The 24,923-nt window shown below is 46.7% G+C and overlaps 1 protein-coding gene across 2 annotated transcripts in view; it reads right to left on the bottom strand.

Moving 5' to 3' along the window:
- Window positions 1-3,909: 3,909 nt before the first annotated feature.
- The window catches only part of Rcan2 (regulator of calcineurin 2), a 157,487-nt gene continuing 136,473 nt past the window's right edge, over window positions 3,910-24,923 (bottom strand). For both annotated transcript variants that reach the window (XM_042671918.1, XM_042671919.1), the window contains 3 exons: window positions 18,741-18,914; window positions 17,342-17,513; window positions 3,910-5,737 (listed from right to left, as the gene is read on the bottom strand). In XM_042671918.1, coding sequence (XP_042527852.1) covers window positions 5,577-5,737; window positions 17,342-17,513; window positions 18,741-18,914 — 507 coding nt within the window. In that variant the 3' untranslated portion in view covers window positions 3,910-5,576. The remainder of the gene's footprint in view (window positions 5,738-17,341; window positions 17,514-18,740; window positions 18,915-24,923) is intronic.

Raw genomic sequence — 24,923 nt, 5'->3', positions numbered from 1 at the left:
ACACACACACACACACACACACACACACCCATAAATAAGGCTTCCCTTTAATAAACAGCTCTCGAGGGCTGGGAAGGTGGCTCAGTGGTAGAGCAATTGCCTTGCATGCATGAGGCCCTGGGTTTGATTCCTCAGCACCACATAAGCAAAAAGAAAAAAGCCGGAAGTGGCACTATGGCTCAAGTGGTAGAGTGCTAGCCTTGAGCTGAAGAGCTGAGGGACAGCGCCCAGGCCCAGAGTTCAGGCCCCACGACCGGACCCCCCCCCCAAATATAAATAAATAAATAAACAGCTCTCCTATCTACCCTACCAGTATTTCCCCAGACTATCTCTAAATGGAGCAGATTAAGGAGTCTGACAAAAGACTTTCTGCCTGAAGTTTTCCCTTCCTCAGGTTGCATAAATTGGCGGTGAGTGTCTGCCAAGCGTTTGGTGACGCTCGGTTTGGTGGCTTCTGGCAAGAACATTCTGTCCCAGCAGCTAAATGCAGGCTTCCCTGAGTCACACACTGACTTCAGCCCCCATTTCCTGCACCCAGGGCCTTCTAAATAACTTGGGAGGAGAAAGAAAAAACAGAGTCCCCTCCCTTTTATTAGAGAACTGTAATATGCTGCCACAGAGCGGCTGGGACTTGTGAGGAGCCCTTGGTAGATAAGGCCACCGTGGTGAGCGCTACACTCACCCGGCCTCCTATGGCACAAAGCCAAGAGCCCGTGGAGCGAGTGCCCCAACCAACCTTGGGATCTGGGAAAGAAACTCCTTCCCGGTGTGACACGATTCACAAGACAAATGAGATCACATGACCCCACTGTTGGAAAACCCTCGAACTGAGACAAATTCCCAGGCTCCCCAGCTCCAGAGCCCGGGCCCTGCCTCCTCTCCCATCCTCCCGTGGGGACATCCTCCCGTGGGGACATCCTCCTCCTTGTTCCGGATGCCAGCTTGGAGCTGCCTCCACCGTGACCAGTCTTTCCACATCCACAGCCTGTGCCCTCGCTGCCCACAGCACACCTCTCCTGACGCTTCGGAGCCACTCTCCTCTCCAGCGCCCCGCGTGGCTGCTCTTCAGGCCGGCCAGCTGGCCACGCTCTTCAGCTCTGAGTCTCTATTCTTGCAGGGAGTGCTTGGCTTTCTTCGCTGCTCTGAACCATGGGAATGTGGGATCGTGCACTGATTGACACACCAGCCTCTGCTCCCTGAAGGGTCTGGGACTACCTCCTTCATCAGGGAAACCCTCATGGCAGGTGTGCACTATAGCTGCGCCTTAGATGAACAGTGTCTCACCTCGGCTCCAATCCTGAGCTTTCTGTTTTAAACAGAGCTTAGGTTTTGAATGGAGACGCTGTGTGAGCGGAGATGTGTCCCAGATGTAAAACTGCGGAGGTATGCTTTAAATAGGAGACCACCCTTTTTGACAATGGATAGCTCCTTCCTCTCCATTCTTTTTTTAAAAATGTTTTAATTTGAAAAAATGTATTCATTAATTTTTATTGTAAAGATGATGTACAGAGGGGTTACAGTTATATAAGTCAGGTATTGAGTACATTTCTTTTTTTTTTTTTTTGTCGGTTGTGGGGTTTGAACTCTGGGCCTGGGTGCTGTCCCTCAGCTCTTCAGCTCAAGGATAGAGCTCTACCACTTGAGCCACAGCACCACTTCTGGTTTTCTGTTGGAGATAAGAGTCTCATGGACTTTCCTGCCCGGGCTGGCTTTGAACCGTGATCCTCAGTTCTCAGCCTCCTGAGTAGCTAGGATGACAGGCGTGAGCCACTGGCGCCCGGTGAGTACATTTCTTTGGAACAGTGTCACCCTTTCCCTCATTTTTTTCCTCTCCATTCCTGTGGCAGGTCTGTTTCACTTGAGATGTCACTTTCCAGAGTGTGTTGCACAGATTTAAGTGTTTGTGTGGACGGATGTAAACCCATGGAGATTCACGTTGTTGTGGAATGGCTACCGTACCCAGAAGGCTCGGTGTGACCCTGCTTAGTCCATGCCCTCACCTTTGGGCAAACACTGCTGTCAATCTCAATTTGGACTATTTTTTGGGGGACAATGGAGTGTGATCAGTCCTGATCACACTTGCTAGGCAGTCACTCCACCTCTTGAGCCAGTCTCCTCTCCCCTCTCTCCCCCCCACCCCCGGCCCAAGTCATTTTTACTTTTTTGTTTTTAAAATAGCCTCTTGCTCTTTGCCTGGACCACAATCCTATTTAAGCTCCCCACAAACCCGGGGTGACAGCCGTGCATCACCTCACTTAGCTTTTGTGGGCCAAGATAGAGTCCTTCACACTTTTTACTCAGGCTGGTCTTGAATTGTGATGCGATCCTCCCAAGTAGCTAGGATTACAGCTATGAGCCACCCCATCCGGTTTTACCATTTCTTAACTTCCTAGATGGAAGTCATACATGACGTATTCTCATAGAGTATTTGCCCAAAAGTGTGATTTTGAAATCATGCTGTTATAGGAGCCAGCAACTTGTGTTGTGTATCTCTTGTATGCATGTGTGTATGTGTGTGCGTGTTATAGTTTGTTTATGTATTATGGAGGTGAAGGACATTTATCCAGTTAATGGCATTATGTTACAAATGGACTGGGTGTGCTCTCCAGAGGGAGCGGCTTCCTGATGGGTGTTTAGATGCTGCCATTTCCCACCAGTGTGTGGAGGAGTGTTCTCCTCTTTCCATATCCTTTCCAGCACTAGATGTGCCCGCACATTTAAATTCAGCCGTTCTGGTAAATGCATGGTGTATCTCTCTGAGGTTGTTTAGTTTGTTTGCTTGTTTGAGATGAGGTCTAGCTATATAGCCCAGACTGGCCTCTACCTTCCCATATCAGTGCTGGGATTTTAGGTGTGCACTACCGTACCCAGTTTTAGTATTCTTAATTATAGCACACAATGGGGAAGTGTTGAAATAAGTTCTTAGCGTACATGAAATAGCTTAAAAGCCAAGATGGCTGAATAAAGCAGAGAGCTCTTCCAGCACCTTTTATCAGTGTTCAACAGACCCCCCCCCCCCCCCCGCTCCTCAGGCCTTGTGTGAATTCTCTCCTTTCCAGAGATGGTTGCCAACTCATTTCTCCCAAGGCTCATTTCTGGGAGAACCTAGATGTGCTCATTTCATATAATGGTGGCGTCGTGAGAGACTACGGTTACCCCTGCAGGAAGTGGCCACAGCACAGAAACGACACCACACGGACAAAGAGTCATTCACCAGATATATTTGAAGTCTAAGCTCTTTGAGCTACACACGTGCACAAATGATTCGGTCAGTGGAAATCGTCCCCTTCCCCTCCATTTAAAAACTTTCCAACACTTGGGATCGTGACAGAGAGGTTTGCATCATGTGTGTCATGGAAACGTGGAGGTGGTGTGACTTCCAACCGTCTCTGCGAGCTTTCGCTGGGGCTGTGCCCCACACTCTGGGGACCAGCTCCTCTGCCCCCCAAGAGCCCTCCCCCCCACACATCACAGAGCTCAACCCCCAGACAGAGGGCCTTGATATGTTGCATTGACTGGTGACAAGGCTATACATGCCACTGCAGGAATCTGTCATGTTTCACTTTCCCTAAATGGCCGGACATGACTGCTTGGAACTCTCGGAACTCATTGGCAATCTCTTTCTCTCTTCTCCAAGTCTTCAGAATGTGCATTCTGAAGGAGCCCCTGAGCTGCAGAGAAAAGGGGGACCCACGTGACAGAGCCCGCTACCAACTGCATCGCTGCGTGCGTGCAATGTTCTTCCCACTAGAGGGCGTCACGGCTCCACTATGTACTCCTCCATTTCTCAGTGAGAGGGAAACAAAAACCTTCACAGGCAAGCGAAGTCAAGGCATGAGCTTAATATGCGCTCCTCAGACTTTATTTTTGAAAGCAGTCTTCATTTGTTCCTATGGGAACTCAGGATTTTTACAGGCAACGCTCTCCTCAGTTCCAACGGTACGGTTCAGTACCATATTGCTTTATTCACAGTAGAACGGACTTTAATTTCTGAGTGATCAGTCTATGTGAGACATTCCTGAAGAAACTAACATACACCTTAGTCCATTTAAAAACATACACACAAACAACACAGGAATCCTTCGATCGGTTGGCTGTGTTATTTTTCTTGGGTGCTTTCTGAAAGTATGTCCCCCACTCCACGGAGATTTGTATTTGTGTCTAAAGGAGTTTATTAATGCACAGGAGTAACGAGCCTGGCACAGACAGCGGGAGGTGGTGGTTTTCTAGGTGTATCTTCTGTAATGCACTTTGGGCTAGAGGAATACAAAAGTCACATGTAATGGAAACAAACCACTCTTTTGAGCATTGAGGGGTCTGTAGGGGCAGGGTGAGATGGGTATACATTTATCTACCATTCTTTCTTCTTCTACTATGCTCAGATGCTACTGTCTGCAGGAGGTGTAGCTTCGTTCAAAGCATCTACAACTGACACTTAGTCTTTATCTCAAAACAAGTTGACTCCACAGCAAAAATGTTGGCTAATCATTTCTACATTGACATGAGATGATACTTCCGTGCCATTTCGAAACAGCATTATCCATAGTTAGTTGTGTAGTAGTATTAGATTATCTAGATTAGTATATGAACGCATTCAGAAGCAATGCACATATTACGTTCTTCAGCAGCTAATGGTCGAACAATCACTAAATAAAAAACCTCCAGATTGTAAAAGCACAGCTGAAACATTTGTACAAATATACAAAGAGGAAAAACAAAACAAAACGTCATTCAGACACTGTGAGGCCTGATTCATCAATAGGGTCGTCTGAAGTCGGTCTCTCACCCTGGACAAGCCTCCTAGTGGAAAACCGGGGAAGTTCTTCATGGGATCTGTGGTTGGAATCTATTGAGGAATATCTTTGGAGCCAGGCTCAGTTTCACCTCCAGGAATCTGAACAGAGTTAGAGAGAGTTATCTCAAAACAGTGACTAGATCCAGATTTGATTGAGCAGCATGGCTACGAGGCTCTTCCTAAAGGAGGGCATGGCTGGGCACCGACAATTTGGGGGGGTGGGGGTGTCTCTTCAGATGGTGAAAACAAATGCTGGTGGTGATCATGCATGTCCCGGGATGCAGAGGCCTGAGTGAGACCAGAGAGGAACATCTCATGCAGTCAAATCAAGTTTACCTATGGTCCTATTTTTAAGTGGCCAGGAAAACAACATGGACAACAACTAAAGACCCCAGCAAACACTCATGAGGACTGGACCCACAACAGCTTACAAACAACACGGATGCTATTTGTTACTGATGTCTCTGGTTGGGATTAACAGGCGAGAACAAAGATACTAGGCTGTGCTGATTATTTAATAAGAAAATACTACTTCTCTTTTTCTAGAATCTTCTAAATAACGGTCGATACGTTGATGGGTGGTACGATATGACATTACCTTTTTCCGAGCCCTTTTGTCCGAGAGGCTTGATTACAAGGAAGGAATCTCAAACAACCAAACACCCAGGGATTTAAAGGCAATTCATTCTTTTTTTTTTTTTTTTCCAACAAACAAACAACAAGGGAAAGAAAGACATGATAAAGAGGAGACAGAGATTATTGTCGCGCCGGAGCAGTGCGCTCAGTTGGAGACCGAGGGTGGCAGGCCGGGACGCCGGGTCTGGATGATTTTGGGCTTTGGAGAAGTCTTTGGGTCCTCTTCCTCCTCCATGTCACTGTCACACACGTGCACGACCACGCTGGGCGTGGACTCCGTCCCCGCGTGCAGCTCGTATTTCTCTCCTGAAAACCAAGGAACGTGAGCTTGAGAAAGAGGGAGAGAGTTCAATGTGGAGTCTCCGGCAGGCAGGGGGTGCTTAGGAAGTAAGGGGAACACTGTAGTGCCCCTCCCCCCAAACCAGGGATCCCATATGGGGATGAGGTGGGGTCTACAAAACGGAATGAAATCCATCTGTCCTTGTAGCTGACTTCTACCACCAGCCAACTTCCCCCCAGCCAGTCACCAACCCTAGTTACCTTCAAGTGCTCATTTGTAAATGACGACACCTCCATTTCATGCCACAAAACTGTGGCAAGGACCAAGTGTGTCTGGCAGTGTGATAGTTTAAATATTAAATGTCCTCCAAGGGCTTATTAAAGGGCTGGTCCTCATCCTTTGGCTCTGTGGGGAGGTGGCCTTACCTTTAAGAGGCGGAGCCTAGTGGGAGGTAGTTAGGACATTGGGGAGTGCCCCAGATGGAGATGTCAGGACTGCTGCCCTTGCCTGGCTGGCTCACTGTTTTTGCTACCCTACTGCTCTGAAGTAAGCAAGACTTCAGGCCCTGAGTCCTGCGAAGTGGTGAGCCAAATGAACCTATTTTTCAGGTAGTTAGAGTAGGTATTTTGTCACAGTGATGGAAAGCTGACCAACACAAGGCAGTTAATATGATTAGTCTCTCTTCCATTTCCAACCTTGCTGCTACATGCCGGGTGACCACGAGCCAGTCATCTGCTTCTTCTTTTGGATGAAATCATCTCTAAGTTTCCCTCCTGTCCCATTCTTACTGCCACAGCTGCCCAGAATGGGAGGGCATACCTTTCCAGGAAATGTAATGGTTTTGAGTTGATTGAGCTAGGATTCTTTCTCTTTCTTTCTTTCTTTCTTTCTTTCTTTCTTTCTTTCTTTCTTTCTTTCTTTCTTTCTTCCTTTCTTTCTTTCTTTCTTTCTTTCTTTTTCTTTTTTGGCTGGTCTTAGGACTTGAACTCAGGGCTTGGGCATTGTCCCTGAGCTTCTTTACTCAAAGATAGCACTCTACCACTTGAGCCACAGCTCCACTTTTGGCTTTTTGGTATTTAATTGGAAATAAGAGTCTCATGGACTTTCCTGCCTGGGCTCTCTTTGAACTGTGATCCTCAGTTCTCACCCCTTGAGTAGTTAGGATGACAGGAATGAGCCAGTGGAGATAGGTAAGACATTTATGCTTAACTGGCTCACTTTGCAGCTCAAGACAACTTCCTGTCTCTTATTTCAAGTGTGTGTGGAGCATCTCTCGTAGTCTCAGGTTGTAAAGGCAATACAGATCTTTGTGCTTTTTGTGCAGGCACATGGAAACAGAAATGATCACAATGTAATATGGTAAGCACTAAGGTGGAAAGGTAGAGAAAAGATGTTGGTGCCAACATGGTGAGGAGCAATCACTCTGAAAAGCTTCCAGATGTCCTGGGTTCAAATACTAAGACTGCCTGGTGAGAATTCTGTCTGCAACCTGTAACTTCATATTAACCATTAGCGTCTTACTCTTCCTCCAACATTTCCTCCTTCACTATTCATCCTTCATGAACCAATTGAGAAATCTTCTAAAAATCACTGTCTTCCAGATCGCTTCTGGGCAGTGCCTCCCAGGTCTCACAGACCAAGTCCAACTTTCTTGTAAATTTCCTGTACTCACGTAAGACTCTGTCTGGCTGTGCCCCTGTCTTTCCCAACACGATCTGCCTCTGTTCCTTTTTGATTCATCAACCCAGTTACTGCTGTGTTCTAATGATGATGGGGATCATCTTGTACCTACCAAATTAGATACTTTTACTTGGCATCGTTTCATTTCTGCCAGAAAGTTCCCTCGATCTTGCGCTCTTTCTGGGATCCTGATGAGACACTAACCCATCTAGGAATCTTGTCTGCTCTCCTCAGGGGCAGGTGCCTCTGCTGATGGCTAGAGCCAGCATTGTCCCTCTCAGCGACAGAGCACATGTGGGCAAGCAGGACAATGAGCATGGAAGGGCTCTCAAAGTCTCTATGAACTGGAGACTGAGGAACACTGACGATGCTAAGTGATACTGGGGAAGATGCGAAGTCAGGGTCAGCCATTGCGGTGGTTTGACTTGCGTCCCCTTAAAAGACACTGCTCCTAACCTCTAGCACCTGTGAAGGGGACTTCATTTGGAAAGAGGGTCTTGACAGACCACATGCCGAGACAAGGGCTTTAAGGTGAAGTCCAACTTTGATATGACTTGTGACATAAGAAGAAGGAGGAAGTTTTGTGAGTATGTGCTGACATAAGTGTGCATGCATGCACGTGCGCACGTGGGCACACACACACACACACACACACACACACACACACACACCTCTATGCCCCAAGTGCCATGTGAAATCTGGAATTACGCTACAGGAGGCCTAAGAACAACCAGAGGCCGGGACAGAGCTCTGAAGCATCTTCTCATAGCATCTTCCAGTGACCACGGCCCTGGGTATGCTTTGATCTTGGACTTTGAACCTCCAGAACTGTGAGTCAACAAGTTTTGTGTTGTCACAGCCCCTCCGTTTGTGGTACTTTGTTATAATAGCCCTTGAACAAATTCATATAGTCAAACCCTATGAAGAGCATTAAGTCAGCCCCAGAGACACAAAGGATGCATGGTGCCTTTCTATGTGGATGCTAGATTTAGCTTACAAACTCCTATGTACACATGTTGGGTGATACACAAGTATATACAAATGGGACAGATGTAAGAGATCTGGGAGGGGGGACCAGGAAGGTGCTTGTCTGAGTCACTCACATGACTTGGACCACAGGAATTAAGAGCCAGCACTCACTTGAAACTTAAGTCACCATTCCACAAAGATGTGCAGTTGCATTGTGCGAGTCAGTACCACCCAAGTGCCTGAGTTGTGTGGGTTCCATCCTTGCTGCAGAATTTAGAACCAATGTAAGCCAACCTAGCTATCAACCTTCAAAGGCAGAAATACCACATCTGCCATCGCTAAGGAGAGGAACACACAGGGAAACAGCCTGTGCACAAAGGCTCCGTGCTCTCAGACATCTGTCAATTTGCTGAGGGTGTTTATGCAAGACAGAAACTACCAGCAGAGGATGCAGCTCTGCAAGTTCTGACCCCCAAAGAACTACACTTGTACTTAGTGCCCAATGATGGAATCTGACATGTACTTAGTACCTACTGATGGAATCTGACATGTACTTAGTACCTACTGATGGAATCTGACATGTACTTAGTACTCACCGATGGAATCTGACATGTACTTAGTACTCACCAATGGAATCTGACCTGTACTTAGTTCCCGCCGATGGAATCTGATGTGTAGTTAGTACCTACCGATGGAATCTGATGTGTACTTAGTACCCACCGATGGAATCTGACGTGTACTTAGTACTCACCGATGGAATCTGACATGTACTTAGTACTCACCAATGGAATCTGACATGTACTTAGTACCCACAGATGGAATCTGACATGTACTTAATACCCACAGATGGAATCTGACCTGTACTTAGTTCCCACCAATGGAATCTGATGTGTGTAGTTAGTACCTACCGATGGACTCTGATGTGTACTTAGTACCCACTGATGGAATCTGACATGTACTTAATACCCACAGATGGAATCTGACCTGTACTTAGTTCCCACTGATGGAATCTGATGTGTACTTAGTACCCACTGATGGAATCTGACGTGTACTTAGTACCCACCAATGGAATCTGATATGTACTTAGTACCCACCAATGGAATCTGACATGTACTTAGTACCACCGATGGAATCTGATGTATACTTAGTACTCACCAATGGGATCTGATATATACTTAGTACCCACTGATGGAATCTGACATGTACTTAGTACCCACCGATGGGATCTGATATGTACTTAGTACCCACCGATGGGATCTGATATATACTTAGTACCTACCGATGGAATCTGACGTGTACTTATTACCCACTGATGGAATCTGACCTGTACTTAGTACCCACCAATGGAATCTGACATGTACTTATTATCCACCGATGGAATCTGCACACATTCTTAGTATCCACTGCGTGTCTCCCCGTGTTTCTGTATCTGGATGCCAGTGTCTCAGGGTTTTGTGTGAGGACAAGGGGCTGTGGTCCCACAGAGGCATGAGCCCAGACACTATGTGCCCGTTCCTTCCTCCAGAGCAGGTAGAGGATGGTGGAAGGAGGCCCCTGGGGTTGCAGAAAGGGAAGGAGGAGGAGTTCAGGTGGGTCTTTCGGCTCCTCACCACCAGCACTCACTCATCTTGGGTCATGGAACACAGCAAGGTACTCTGGGTGCCACAGCCTCTCTGGGCTCTGCGATTCTGCCTTTCCTTCAGGAACTCTGGCTCAATGGCCATCATCCCTCCTTAAAATTCACTAAAGACTGGCTAGCTCTGGTGGCTCACAGCTATAACCCTAGCCACTCCGGAGGCTGAGATCTATGGATCTCAATTTGAAGCTAGCTGATGCAGAAAAGAATCCGTGAGACAGTTATATCCAATTAACCACCAAAAATCTGGAAGTTGAGTATGGCTCAGGTGGTGGAGATCACTGTTTAGACCCTCCATTTGGGGAGTCAGTTTGTTATGTGGCCACTGGTAAGTCTTGGATTGTCCAAAATTATGTTCAAAAGCCACTGTAGTCATATTTGAATGCCTTCAGGCATGGTTTCACTGTTCAAGCACTGTGATAGGGTGGTTACTTCTGTAGACCTTTCATGTGACAGGTCTACCTGAGCCAGCCATTTCTACCTTGCAGTGGAGGCTGATGGATGATGCTGGAGAGAACTAGAAATGCTTTGTTTGCTCTCTTCCATCTTTGAGCCCTGCCTGCCTTCAAGAATCTGTGCTCTGCTCTGGACCCTGTGCTAAGCCTGATGTAAAAGCCCTTGTGGTGAGCTGCAGCCTGAGGTTTTCTACCTCTATCACAGGGTGAGTGTGCCCACGCAATTCTGTATTTCAGCTGTAGGAAGTCTTGGTTGTTGCTCTACAAAACCACATGGTCCACCATAGGCTTTAGTCAGAAATAGAGCTGGTAATTATGGAAAAACTCTCATCTGTCTGCTTATATAACTCTCAGTTGGGTCTGAACTCAAAGGGAAATAGCTGGTGTCAGTTACCAGTCTATGTGAATTGTGTTTGTGCTGACATTGGGACTTGAACTCAGGACCTCTCGCTTTCACTTGGCTTTTTCACTCAAGGATGGTACTCTATCACTTGAGCCACGCTCTACTTCCAGATTTTTGGTGGTTAATTGGATATAATTGTCTCACAGATTTTTTTTCTGCCTCACCTAGCTCCAAATTGAGATCCATAGATCTCAGCCTCCCGAGTGGCTAGGGTTATAGCTGTGAACCACCAGAGCTAACCAATCTTTAGTGAATTTTAAGGAGGGATGATGGCCTATGAAAGCACATGCTAAGAACATTTCTAATAGCATTTGGACATAGAACCAGGCATGTTTGTGTGCTAAGTGCTTGATGTTTATTTGGTTTGAACATGAACTCCAGTATTCGAATCACTTCAGATAAATGGAGAGTCTAGGTTTAAAAAGCATCACTCCTGCTGACCCTAATTGTTTTCATCATAAATAATCTTCCCCAGGATGAACCAGGAAGTAGTTATGAGTCTTAAAGAGGAGTGGCATTACAATGGCTTTCCATCTGTGGGGATCTCACCATGCATGCTTTCCTGATGGCGAAAACAGAATGGGGGTTTGAATTTAGTAAGGTTAGGAAAGTCTGTAAGGGCCAGGGTGCATGCTGCTCTGGTATCAACCACACCTAGCTCTGCCTGGCACGGACCTAGCACCCAGAGAACTGGAGGAGAAACACAGGCCAGTAGCAGGAAGAAGGAATTAGGAAACGGGAAGTAGGAATTAGAAAGCCAGGAGCAGAAAGTAAGAAGGAAATAGGGAGTAGTCATTGGGAAGATGGAAGTAGGAAGGAGGAAGTAGGAAGCTGAACAGTGTCCTGGCCGCTGGCCCCATTTGTGGTTTGAACGTCTCAGTCCTGTTACTTTGGGGCTAAAAGTGTTCTTCCACCTAAGGACTGAGTTCTAGTCAATAATATCGGGGAATTTCCCAGGGCTGAACCACCCACTCCTCCCAGACATGCTGCTTCACGGCATTTTCAAGGTGGACCTTGGCAATCTTGCTTTTTGTGAGTGAAGGGAGCAGGAGGGATGATCTGAGGTGGATGCTACTTCCCCGAGTCCTGGCATTCGTCCCACACCTTTCTGTTCCTACACCTCTGATGCTCAGGACCTCTGGGTCCCAACCGCTATTTGTCTCCATCAAGCAAGGGTCGTTGGCTTGGCTCTCAAACAAACGCCACGTTTCCAGTGTAGTCTGCAAAATGAATTTTGGACTGTGATGGGGCATTGAGTAGGAGGCTCAGGGATGCACAATGTCCTGTAAAGTGTACAAAAACCAGTCCCCAAAGAGAGCGGCATTCTTTTTGAGAAACACTGAACCTGAGTTTACCATAGGCACCAACTGATATTTCCATGGGAGCCTAAGGTACAACTTGAAGACGAGATGATAATACGTAGGCACCATACAGAGCTGGACAAATAGCTTTACATGGGTTATCTCATGTGGTGCTTGTCTTTTAATTTCACTGTTCAGGAACCTGAGGTACTTGTTCAAGAGCAGGCAGCCAATAAAAGATGGATCTTGAATCTTGAGTTGTAATCATCATCCTCAGGCAAGAGAAAACCCTGTCTCCCTGACAGAGCTTCATGAAACAAAAGATAATCTGGGGTAGAAAGATTTACTGGAAACTTTGAAAATCACAGCTAGTTGATCACTGTCTCTTTACAACATTCATCAGAGCAGAACAAACCTGGTTTTCTAAAGCATAATATAATGGATTCAAGATCAAAAGAAAGAGTCCAAGGAATCAAGTCTTCTGTGAAGATTTCCTCTCTGACCCCTTCTTTTTCATGGATTCATATTTTTTTGATTGTGGTAGAACCCAGAGAAAAGCAGTGCGTTCTCTTCAGGGCTGGCTAACATGGCATCCTCAATATACTGCCCCTCACATTCAGGTGAGAAGTTCAGGTGGTGGGGGAGGGACTTCGTGCTGACACAAGTACCCAGAATTCTCCTTCCTTATCCCAAGCCCCGATCTACATCCAAAAGGAGCAAAGAAAGGTATCTCAAGCAATACTGACAGAGTGGGAAGGTGGAAAGGAATAAGGCAAGGGGGAGAGGAAGAATGCTCAGCAGATTTGCTATGAGGGGAGATTTATTTCAACAAATGGGAATCTGTGCTTTCTGGAGGTTTCTGATACTGTATTAGGGTGGCCATTTATCTTTGTTGCCTCCAAGACACATAGGACCTAAAGTTCTTTATGAGATTCAGTGATTGAGGACCTGAATTAATGGTTGGGACAAAGAGCCTATGAGGAAGACTACAGGACCCATAGGAGCCTGCCTGCCTGCCTGCCTGACTGCCTGCCTTCCTTCCTTCTTTCCTTCCTTCCTTCCTTCCTTCCTTCCTTCCTGCCTTCCTCCCCCTCCCTCCCTCTCCTTCCTTCCTTCCTTCTTTCCTTCCTTCCTTCCTTTTTCCTTCCTTCCTTCCTTTCTCCCTCCCTCCCTCCCTGCTTCCTTCCTTCCTTCCTCCCTCCCTTCTTCCTTCCTCCCTCCCTCCCTCCCTCCTTCCTTCCTTCCTGCCTCCCTTCTTTCCTTCCTTCCTTCTTTCCTTCCTTCCTTCCTCTCTCCCTCCCTTCCTTCTTTTCTTCCTTCCTTCCTTCCTTCCTTCCTTCCTTCCTTCCTTCCTTCCTTCCTTCCTTCCTCCCTCCCTCCCTCCTTCCTTCCTTCCTTCCTGCCTCCCTCCCTCCCTTCTTTTCTTCCTTCCTTCCTTCCTCCCCCCTCCCTCCCTCTCCTTCCTTCCTTCCTTCCTTCCTTCCTTCCTTCTTTCCTTCCTTCCTTCCTTTCTCCCTCCCTCCCTCCCTGCTTCCTTCCTTCCTTCCTCCCTCCCTTCTTCCTTCCTCCCTCCCTCCCTCCCTCCTTCCTTCCTTCCTCTCTCCCTCCCTCCCTTCTTTCTTTCCTTCCTTCCTTCCTTCCTCTCCTTTCCTCTCTCCTTTCCTCTATCTCTCCCTCCCTCCCTCTTTCTCTTCTTCTCTCTCTCTATGGGAACATGTTATATACACTTGCATCCACACACAAACACATGCATACACCCATAAAGGAAAAAGTGAAAGAAAAGTACCACAGTGGTTTAAAGTACTGATTTGGGGATGGTAAAAAAAAAAAAAATTCTGTGATTGATCTTTTCCCAAGTCTCGGCTAGGAATCTTTTCAATTATTCTATAATATGCTCATCTTACCTGTGAAATCAGGGAAGCAAGTATTTTTATCTTGCCACTCAGTAGTGATTGAAGAATATACACTGAGAAGAAAAAGGGCCCTTTAGAAACTTCCCAGGGGAGAATCTTAGAAAAGACACGTGAGCCAGAGGATGCAGCCCAGGGTCACAAGCCCAGGGCCCTTGCAGGGTGAAGTATGCACAGGGACAGGTACTAGCTACAGTGTCTGCCTTTCATGTCTCTGGTCAGAATATAGCCATTGCTGAACAAGACCTGAGACTTAATGTAATATTCATCGTACATGCACCAAAAATATAGGCGCTCATCTATATTTTAACAATTGAGTTTTCTCAACCTCTGAATCATAGCCTGGAATAGAAGCTGTTTTTTCCTCCTGAGTTGTGTCAATTAGTAAAATACACATTTGTTTCCATTTGGAGGAAAACAATATGTATCAAGCAAGAAGCCTTGCAATGTTGATTTACTACCACATGTTTTGATACAGCAGAATTGGAGGAAGGATAAAATTCTAAATATAGCAGACCTATGCAACTTGAATCTCAAGCACCATTTTAAACCCTTCTCTGCAGTTAACGGAAATTGATCTCCCTAACAAGAGCTAAAAATAGCAGGAGGAAAAAGAGAATAGACAATGACATTTTCATATTGGTCCCTATGGGTATCTGAGCAACAATGACATAACCTTTCACAGCCATTCCAGAGCTCAGAACAAAGGCAGGCAGCCTTGTCTGCCTCTGATGTACTGAGCTGCAGTAGGGCATATGTCTTTATTGGCCTTGTTATTTTTTCTGATTGGTATAGATAAGCTGTTTTGCTATGGTGGGGTTTTTATTTTTTCCTCTTTTTTACATAAAAAAGAACATAGTACTCCATTGCTTTGGGAATGAGGAATAATTAATATTCTAAATTAATTGCTAATAATGATTCAATTCATTCTCCATTTCCAGGGCAGAACTCATCTTCCTTTGTCCAGGTCACAAGTGAATATCAGGCTTCTACAAATTCCCCCAGGATATTCATAAAGCCTTCATGCTTTCTGCTCATTTGTTTTGTTTTAGAGAGAGTAAAAGACCCTTAATCAGAGCAAAGGTAGCAGATTCTGGCCGGCCCATTCCATTGGCTGTTCAATGTTAGAGGAGAGGGAAGGGTCCATGAAGCAGTGGGTGTGTTTTGAGGGCAAGGAAAGGGAGAGCCAATGTGGAGCAACAAGACACTGTAAGACACATGTTCTTTTCACTACACCTTGGATTTATTCTGGAGAAGTGGATTTTAATATTTAATCTGTTAGTAAAGCCGCTGCCTCCCAGCACGGTAATCGAGAACCTTCTCCCTCATGTCTACATTCCGTCATTCTTCCATGCTTACTGTGTGCCTACTCTGTCCAACGTGCTTTCAAGTATGGAACCCACAAACATGAGTAAAACATACATCTCCAATCCGTGCACAGAGGCAGGAAGAGACCAAGTTCTAGTTCTTGGGGACAGGGACGGGGGTGGGTTTCGGGGTACAGCCTGCTCCATCCTTTGCCTCTGCTACGGTTTGAGGGTGTCCTTCAAAAGTTTAGGCTCTGGAACTCTTACCATGTTGGGAGGTGGGTAAGGTAGAGCAATGATGGATGATTCTTATCTTTCTCATGTTGGAAAGCAGGGGCATCCCTCCTGATCTCTCTGGCACCATGTTCCTGGATTTCCTAGCTTCCAGAAACATCAGCCCAAACAAACCTCTCTCCTTTATACGCAACCCTGTCTTGGTTGTTTCAGTAACAGACATGGCCTATGGCAGTGTCCAGTAAACCCTAGGTGATAGTTTCAGCTCAGTTATTAAATAGATGCACATTAGTTATCAGCATGCGAGCGGGGCTGGAAAGGGAAACAGTCTCCAATGGCTGGCAAGGAATGGAGAGAAAGATGTCTCAGAAAGGACATTCAAGCTGCAGCTACTCCAAGGACACACACTAAAACCTCCTGGAAAACCAGAGGACCGTGGTAGCTCACTGTTGCCCACCACAAAGTATACATGAGCTGTACTTTGCACACATCCCAGTGATATACACAGGAATAGGCTGACCTGATTGCAAGAACAAATTCCCAGAAATGATCTAAACACTTAGCAACATCACTGTGGGTTCATAAAGTGAGGTGATGTGTTCATAAAATGCAATAGTAGACTGCAATGAAAATGAGTGAATCAGAGCTTCAAAGGCCAACACCAAAAGCAAGGGATTGCAACTAATACTCTTCTAAAGTTAGATTCTTTAATGCAACTGACTCTCTCTCTCTCTCTCTCTCTCTCTCTCTCTGTGTGTGTGTGTGTGTGTGTGTGTGTTTGTGTGTGTGTGTGTGTGTGAACTAGAAGACTTAGAAAAAAAAATCATATTAAGTGAAGTAAGCCAGTTCCAAAGGAACATGGGCTCTATGGTTGCTTCCCTCATTTGTAATAATTAGTATATGTCTAGAAGAGGATCACAATATCTCAATAGCTATGTACATATGAGCATTTAAGATGATGCTAAGCAAAATGAATTCCAAGATATGGAAACAAGAGGTTTTTCTTAGTTGTTGTTGTTTTTAATGTACTAGGTGATTTCTTTTTTCTTTCTTTTTTTCCCCTACGTTTATCCCCTGTTGTCACTGTATTCAGTTTTGGTACCCTGTGTCTTGTATATACGTTTATCTGAATTAGGGAAGGGAAGGGGAACAACAAAGTGCCGAGACAAAGGACAAAGGGCGAACCGGTGGCCAATGCCACAGCAATACTCACAGAACACTATGTTGGAAATGAACTGTATAACTTGGGAGAAGCCACCCTCCTCCTCCCACCCCCTGCCCCACAACAAGAAAAGACAGTTCTCTCGGCAAGCAGACTGTCTTGCGGCAGAGGATTCCTGGGTGTATAATGAATACCTGTGGCAATGATAAGACTAGGTATCTGGCAGCATAGGAGCCTCCTGGCAGCCGCCAGAACCCATGTTGCCAGTTTTGAGCAAGCAGCTTCGTCATGCTGTGCAGAAGAATCTCAGAACTAGGTAACACATCCAGATCAGAGACGTCTACCCTGCATGCCGCAGCCTGAGGCCTGAGCTCCCTGCGGTGGGGCATTCCCACTGCATTGGTCATCTGTCCACGCAGCTGTCCACGCAGAGCAGAACAGCAACAAACCCATCGGAAATGCAGATGTGAGCACCAGCCCGTGCTTGCAGCAGAGGCTGCTCATCCTCTCGGGCTTTTCTGGGTTGCTGACACGTGCTTGATTATGCTTTTCTTTAGTGGGCCAAGCGCTTACCTGGTCCCAGCTTGGCCACGGCGTAGAGCAGGTCGTAGTTGAGGACCGGCGTGGCGTCGCTGATGGGCTGCCAGCCCACAGGCGGCGAGGAGGGTGGGGAGATGAGGAACTGTTTGGCAGGCTGCGGGGGTGCCAGATGTAGTTTGTCTCCATCTGCCTCCGGCGTCTGAACCTTCCAAACAGAGTGCACATGTGGCCCGTCATTGACGATGGCTTTGGATGTGCTAGGTGGGTGGACTAAGGTGTGGGGCTCTATTTCAGCTTGTGACAGATGCTCCAGATGTTAGTAGTAATTACTATGTATTACCCACCACGTGTGCTTGTCCTCTAGAAAATGGAGTTTGACCTTGGGCATGATGCAAGGTCACCTGGGGCCTTAGGAAAATATGCATTGTGGAGTCTGAGCCTGAGCTTCAGCCCAGCCCTTCCTAGCTTGTTCTGTCTTCCGTTACTTCTTTCTTCCTTTGTCTCTTTCTCCCTCCCTCCCTCCCTTCCTCCCTTCCTCCCTCCCTCTCTCTCTCTGCCTTTCCTTTCCTTCCTTCCTTCCTTCCTTCCTTCCTTCCTTTTTTCTTTCTCCCTCCCTCCCTATCTCCTTTTTCCTTCCTCCTTCCTTCCTTTCTCCTTCCTTCCTTCCTCCTTCCTTCCTCCCTTTCTTCCTTCCTCCCTCCCTCCCTTCCTTCCTTCCTTCCTCTCTTTCTTTCTTTCTCTTTCTTTCTCCTTCCCTCTCTCTTCTTTTATCTCTCTCTCTTCTTCCTTCCTCCCTCTCTCACTCCCTCCCTCTCTTCCTTTCCTTCTTTCTTTCTTCCTTCCTTCCTTTCTTTCTTTCTCATTCCCTCTCTCCTTTTTTATTTCTCTCTCTTGATCTCTTTCTCTCTCTCTCCTTCCTTCCTTCTTTCCTTCTTTCTTTCCTTCCTTCCTTCTTTCCTTCCTCCCTCCCTGCCCCTCCCTCCCTCCCTCCCTCCCTCCCTCCCTTCCTTCCTTCCTTCCTTCCTCCCTCCCTCCCTTCCTTCCTTCCTTCCTTCCTTCCTTCCATCCTTCCTTCCTTTTCTTCTTCTTTCCTCCTGGGTTTGAGCTCAGAGCCTTGGACTTACTGGCCAGCAGCTCTACCACTTGAGCCACAACAGTTTGTTTAGTCCTTGCAGCCATGGCATGGGCCGTGGGTCACTTTGGCCCCTGTTTTGCGGATGAGGAGCCCGAGCCGCAGTGAACTAGCCTGATTGTCCTGGTAAGAGCCGGTGGGACTCCCCGGCCTGCTCTCGGAGCCACAGGCTGCCCCTCTGACCTGGGTCTACTGCTCAGTTGGCAACAAACACAAGTGTCCTAAAGGGCTCCATTTACATTTTAGAAAGGAAAACAAGAAGACACGTGGGACAAATGCTGGGGTGAAGAATCTCCTTACCTGTGCGAAGTAGAGTTTCAATTTCTTCCCTCGGAACTGGGTTTCGTGCAGCTCTATCCTGGCCCGGGCGGCGGATTTAGGGTTGCTGAAGTTTATCCGGACACGCCGGAAGCTCTTAAAGAGCTGGAACGTCACGCAATCATCGTAAGTCCGGAACAGCCCCTCGAACTTTTCCTGATGAAAACAGAAGGAAATCTGCTGCCCACGGGTCTTGTAGGAGGCCAGATCTGGGAAATGCTGGGTAACATGCTTGAACAAAGTCAAAACAGAACACTGCTAACATGTTTTCTGCACCCGGTGTCTGGGGCCAGCTGCGAAGCAGGCCCGTGGGTGCAGGGGAAGGAGTCACAGCCTGGGCCAGGGCTCACCGGGCAGGGCTAATGAATAGGGCTCAGAGTACGTGGATGCTGTACAAATGTCCACTATTTCTGGGTATCTCATGTTCTTTTATTTTTTTCCCATCTGGAGAAGACTCATAGCAATCATCAGATTCTCAAAGGAGTTCATGAGTTCTAGAACACAGGGGTGTTGAATATGCACGCAGCAAACAGTATTCATGGCCCTCTGATGTGGCAGCCCTTTTCTTCACTAGAAATGAGGGGTTACCACCCCACCCCAAGTTCTGGTGGTCTGCAGAAGGCAGCCAAAGGCCCCGGCGTGATTTTCAGTGTCTTTCTCTGCAGAAGACAAGTGTCCTGCATGAAGAACTAGAGGCTTTCCTGAACTTTACCTTCCAGAGTTCTCCGTGCTTGGTTCCTGAGTGTCTGTGTGGAACACAGCTTCCTCCCAGCCCGTTCCCTCCACTCTCCTTATCCTGCACGGAATGTAAGACCCTCTATTCACAGAGATCTTAGCATTCTTGTCTTCCTGCAGTTTAGCCACACGGTTACAATACAAAGCACAAATGTAAGATTTTTGACTCACTACGCACTTTCAATTTTTTTTTTTTTTGGATCGGGTCATGGGGCTTGAACTCTGGGCCTGGGCGCTGTCCCTCAGCTCTTCAGCTCAAGGCTAGTGCTCTACCACATGAGCCACAGCGCCACTTCCGGCTTTTTTCTTTTTTGCTTATGTGGTGCTGAGGAGTCGAACCCAGGACCTCAGGGATGCAAGGCAAGCGCTCTACCACTGAGCCACCTTCCCAGCTCACTACGTACTTTCAATTCAACTGAAAAATAAAATAAACCTGTGGGATGAAATGTGATGAGAGGTTGTAAGGAAAAGCAGAGAGGGCATAGTGTCACAGGAGTCTGAAAGAAGGGGCAGAGCTGAGGGCTTGGAGATCCTGGTGACTTGGGGATTTTAGTGAGATTGATGTGGAATAGAACCCAGAGGGAATTTTCTACATTTTTTGGGGGGGGGCACTTTTCAGCCTTAATAGGCACATTGGGGAAATAATAGAAGCCAAAAGGAATGTGGTTCACAGGGTAGAGGACCTGCCTGGCAAGCACAAACCCAACTTCAATGCTGCGTCTCACACACATAGACAGCACAGTTGAAAATGCATCGGAGATGCCCAGCACTCCGAAGATGGCAACTTAGCAACTCACCACACAGCAGAATTTGGATGGGTTTATTCCCTGATCAATAGTCTGATGAGAGGCTGTGGGTCACTGCCCAGCCTCTCCAAAGAGGATCATACCACCTGCCATCAGCAAGGGAGAAGGCCACCATTTAAAAGTCCAAGTGTGCGTTCTACTGACTTTGCATCACTTTCATACCACCATTGTAAAGTAGAGAACTGCAGCCAAGCCATCAAATGACAGACTCGTTACATAGCTCACACAAACTGTACTCTGATTAAAAACTATTAAACAATGGAGCCAGTGTGTGGTGGCTCACACCTGTCATCCTAGCTACTCAGGATGATAGAAAATAGAACCTAAAAGAAATATAAAAAGGGAAGAGGAGGAAAAGCGCCAGCAGAAAGATCATTAGGAGTGTTTAAAAAAAACTGTGTACTCTCGTTTCCAATTTAATGATTGCGTCGTGAAAATTGCTCTCTTTTTACACAAGGCACACGCCATTTCAATTTCACAGGAAAAATAAAAATGGGACTGCACGCTGCCTTTGAAAAGCTGACTTTGATCAGATGCCAACTGGGAAAAGGCTGGATTTAAATTTTAAATTGTCTGCCTTCAGAAAGGCATGATAGAGGACATATTTAGGATGTAGCCTCTTAATTTAACATTAAACTTCCTGAAAAATGTCCTCACTGGTTATTGACGGCTCTGTATTCAAAAGGAGGCTTCTCTTCAATCTTGAGGAGTTGGAAAGACAGGTGTTTTCTCTCCTCTCTCTCTCTCTCTCTCTCTCTCTCTCTCTCTCTCTGCTTCTTCTGCTTCTTCTGTTTCTTCTGCTTCTGCTTCTCCTGCTTCTCCTTTCTTCTGCTTCTCCTGCTTCTCCTTTTGCTTCTCCTTCTCCTTCTGCTTCTGCTTCTCCTTCTGCTTCTCCTTCTCGTTCTCCTCCTCCTCCTCCTCCTCCTCCTTCTTCTGCTTCTCTTTCTGCTTCTCCTTCTGCTTCTCCTTCTCCTTCTTCTGCTTCTCCTTCTACTTCTCCTTCTGCTTCTACTTCTTCTGTTTCTTCTGCTTCTGCTTCTCCTGCTTCTGCTTCTTTTGCTTCTCCTGCTTCTCCTTCTGCTTCTGCTTCTCCTTCTCGTTCTCGTTCTCCTCCTCCTCCTCCTTCTTCTCCTCCTCCTCCTGCTTCTTATTCTGCTTCTCCTTCTGCTTCTACTTACAAAATTAAATGAAGCTGATTCATAAACGGGGTTGATGGAGAGCTATCCACTGGGAAGCTGTGTCCAGGTGCTGGTCGGCTAGGTCCTCTGTAAGGATCTGGGAAAGGGGTTGGCATGTAGGGGTTTCTCTGGGGATTGTCCTCAGGATCAGGTCCTTATGAGGGGCTTGGGATCCAGGATTGGGCAGAGGGAAGAGGTGAACTCTGTGGGTCCACAAAGACCTCAGCAGGTCTGTGGCAGTGATGAGGATGGGGTAACCCTCTGGAGACCTTCTTCCCTTCTCCTTCCATGAAGTCATTCATGACTGTCATCCCGTGAGGATGGTTACCCATGATCCTTAGATCAGGACCACGTTCGAGCAGGAGAAGCAACATTTCAGAATGGGTTGGCTATTACAGGAAGAGATGTAAGTAGAAGCATACATTTCTCAGGATAATGAAGGTATTTTCTTCTCAGAAAGTGCAGATGAGATCACCAACACCCTTGGCTTTATTGAATGACTACATCCATGATGGCACAGGCTTTTTATTTTTGTTTTTCTAAAAGGGAAGGTAGGTATTGACTTAATCATGGCCTCCTCTCTTTAGAGCACTATATAACTTTTGCAAAGAAAGGAAAACTAATCTTATTCTTTGTGTGTTTCCTTTGTGAGCAGCCCGATCCTTGGTCTTGGTTCTGAGGGCAAATTGGCCTGTGCTCCCTCGGCCCCATGAGAGGCTGCGTGCAGAAGTTGCTGAGAAAGACCATTGGGGAGTTGGGGCTGAATGTGAAACATTGTGGAGCAGCAAGGAAAATGCAGACTGCGATTATTTTTATCACTTACTTTCCAGCAGTATTTTACCTGATTTCCTGTCGGTTATGAACATGGAGCTCTCCTCAGACAAGAAGGTGTCTTGCACCTGCCAAGTTTTGCTTAAGGCAACCTTTTTACTGGAGGACTTCCATTGTAGAACATCTGGTTGTGTGTGCAGGGTGGTGTATAAACTGATGGTCTTTCATTGAGCTCCTTCACTCTATTTAGTTAGCTAAATGTGGGTTATCTAACTCCTCAGTTGTGGGAGCAGAAAGTAATAAGGGCAGGTTCTTGGCTTTGGGGTAGAGAGGGAACTCAGGGAGTCTCAGTTGCCTTACCACTTGAGTCATGCCCTCATCCCATTTTTGCGTTAGTTTGTTTTCTTAGGATCTCCCTTGGTCACAACTTTCTTCCTTCTACCTCTTGAGTAGCTGAGAGTCCAGGTGTGATGTACCATACCTGGTGCCAACTTATTGGGCTTTAACCTCAAAACCGGAAGGATAAAATATTTGGGACTCTATTTGCAGAGACACTTTTCCCATCAAAGAGATTTAAAAAGTACTCTAGATTGAGGTGTTCTAAGTATGGGCTTTGTGTTCCACCCCGATCTTGGTCAAAACCTGGAAAGGTAGGGCAGGATTCTGGGACCCGGATGAGTTGAGAGACCTGGCAGGGCACAGGTGCTCTGCTTGGAAAGTTCCTCCCCACACTGCTTAGTCCAAAACAGTAGCGTGGATGTGCCATGCGGTACAGCAGGCATCAGCCCCCACTACAGTGTTCTAGGATGCCCCAAGCTCGAGGCAGGCAGCGAGCGCTATCAAGTACTTCTCCAGCTCTTTCAAGGAAAACAGATATAAATTGAGAGAGAGCAGAAGACCCAAGGAGACATGGTGGTTAGGATAATGAAGAAAGAAATCAGCTTCACAGAACTTTTCACACGGGAGCCGAGGGAAGGCCAAGCAGTCCCTAATGGGAGGTTGGGTGCAGATGACTGGGGATCAGCAGCTGGGGCTAGGGACTAGAACTTTTATTGGCTGAACTTAAATGACACCACACTCACTGCCTACCACCACGTCTGGTGTTTTGACCGTGCGTAAGGGTTTCACATTCAACATCCATTTGGGGTGGTCTGATTGGCTGGTAACATCTTGTGCCAAAGAGCAAGGCTGAGGTGGCTAAGATGATAGTTTTAAAATAAATAAGAGGACGGAGGTTTTACACTCCATAGTGCTTTTCATTCTCCCCAAATGGACATCATTGCCCTTGTATCTGAGCCGATAGTCCAGGAGGGTGAGATTGTTTCTTCATATCTCCAATGAGCATACAATCATGATGCAACACAATGGGTAGGGCGGCCGAGGCTAGACTTGGCTCTGCCATCTTCTCCCAAACAGAGACCTGCTCAAAGCCACTCAGAGGGAGCAAGAAAACACTATTCTTTTAGTGGCTGGTCACTAAAGACCATGCGTGCTGTTTTGCTAGCTTGGTACAGCATTGCCTACTTGGTAATTGAGAAAGAAAAGCTGTTTGGTGGTCAGATGCCAGCCATGACTAAGTATTGTAGAATGACCACTGAACTAAGGCCTTTGCTTTGTAAGGCAGCTGTGGGGAGCAGGCCCTTCCCCAACCCCTCTCTCTTGCAGCTTGGCTACTTCTCATGTTCAATCCACGCAAATGACCAGATGGGATTAGGAAGTTGTCCCAAATAGAGAATTGGTATTCCACAAATGGAATAATCATGGAGCAAACTCACTGTGAGGCCACTGCTATAGCAGTGAGCTGGCTTCTTTTCCCAAATGAAGAGCATTTGAGAGGAAGGAAACATATGTAGGTGCAAGGCTTCATGTGCCAGGGAAGGCAACAAATATCAGGTCAAGATTTGACTCTACTGGTTATTGTGATATATTTTAAGGACTTTCGTTCTTCTCTTCCTCCTTCCTTCCTCCCTTCCTTCCCCTCTTCCTTCCCTCTCCTCCTACTCTCTTTCTGTGCCAGTCCTCCTGTGGCTAGAACTCCAGGCCCTGTCCTTGAGTTTTGTGTGTTCAAGGCTAGTGCTCTACCATTTGAGCCACAGCTCCTCATCTAGCTCTTTGGTATTTAATTGGAAATCAGAACCTCATGGACTTTCCTGCCCAGGCTGGCTTCGAACTACGATCCTCAGATCTCAGCCTCCTTTGTAGCTAAGATGACAGGCATGAGCCAGTGACACCTGGTCTCATAGGGATCTCTTGTAGCATTGGCCTGCAGTTATGGGCATCACTGGATATAAATAGTAATGTCCGGCAGTAGTAGCTTATGGTGGAGTATATTTGAGTGTATCTCATCACAGTACACTTGTGAGTAGAGGCTAGCCCACAGTAGAAACACCAGCAATACCAGGACTTCATAAGGTGGCCAGAGGGTGGGGCTCTGTGACTCCCAGATAGAAATGTTAGTCCATGTAAGGAGGCAGCTATGAGACCTGTTCATTTCCCTAAAACCAGGGGGAGGTATTTAAATGCTAACCTGGTTGCCATCAATCTCTCATTCATTGTCTCAGATCTTACGAGTCATACAGGATCTTTCCCACAAAATGCTACTTTGGGGAGTACTTTAAACACAAAAGCCTGCCAGTGTTTGGAAGCACTGTGCCCCACGCTCATAAATTTAACCT

The sequence above is a fragment of the Dipodomys spectabilis genome, unplaced genomic scaffold, assembly GCF_019054845.1.
Source record: "Dipodomys spectabilis isolate Male_0828 unplaced genomic scaffold, ASM1905484v1 ptg000669l, whole genome shotgun sequence".
NCBI classification, from domain to species: Eukaryota; Metazoa; Chordata; class Mammalia; order Rodentia; family Heteromyidae; genus Dipodomys; species Dipodomys spectabilis.
Note: the sequence above shows the minus strand (reverse complement) of the source record. Positions and strands in the feature narration are given on the sequence as shown.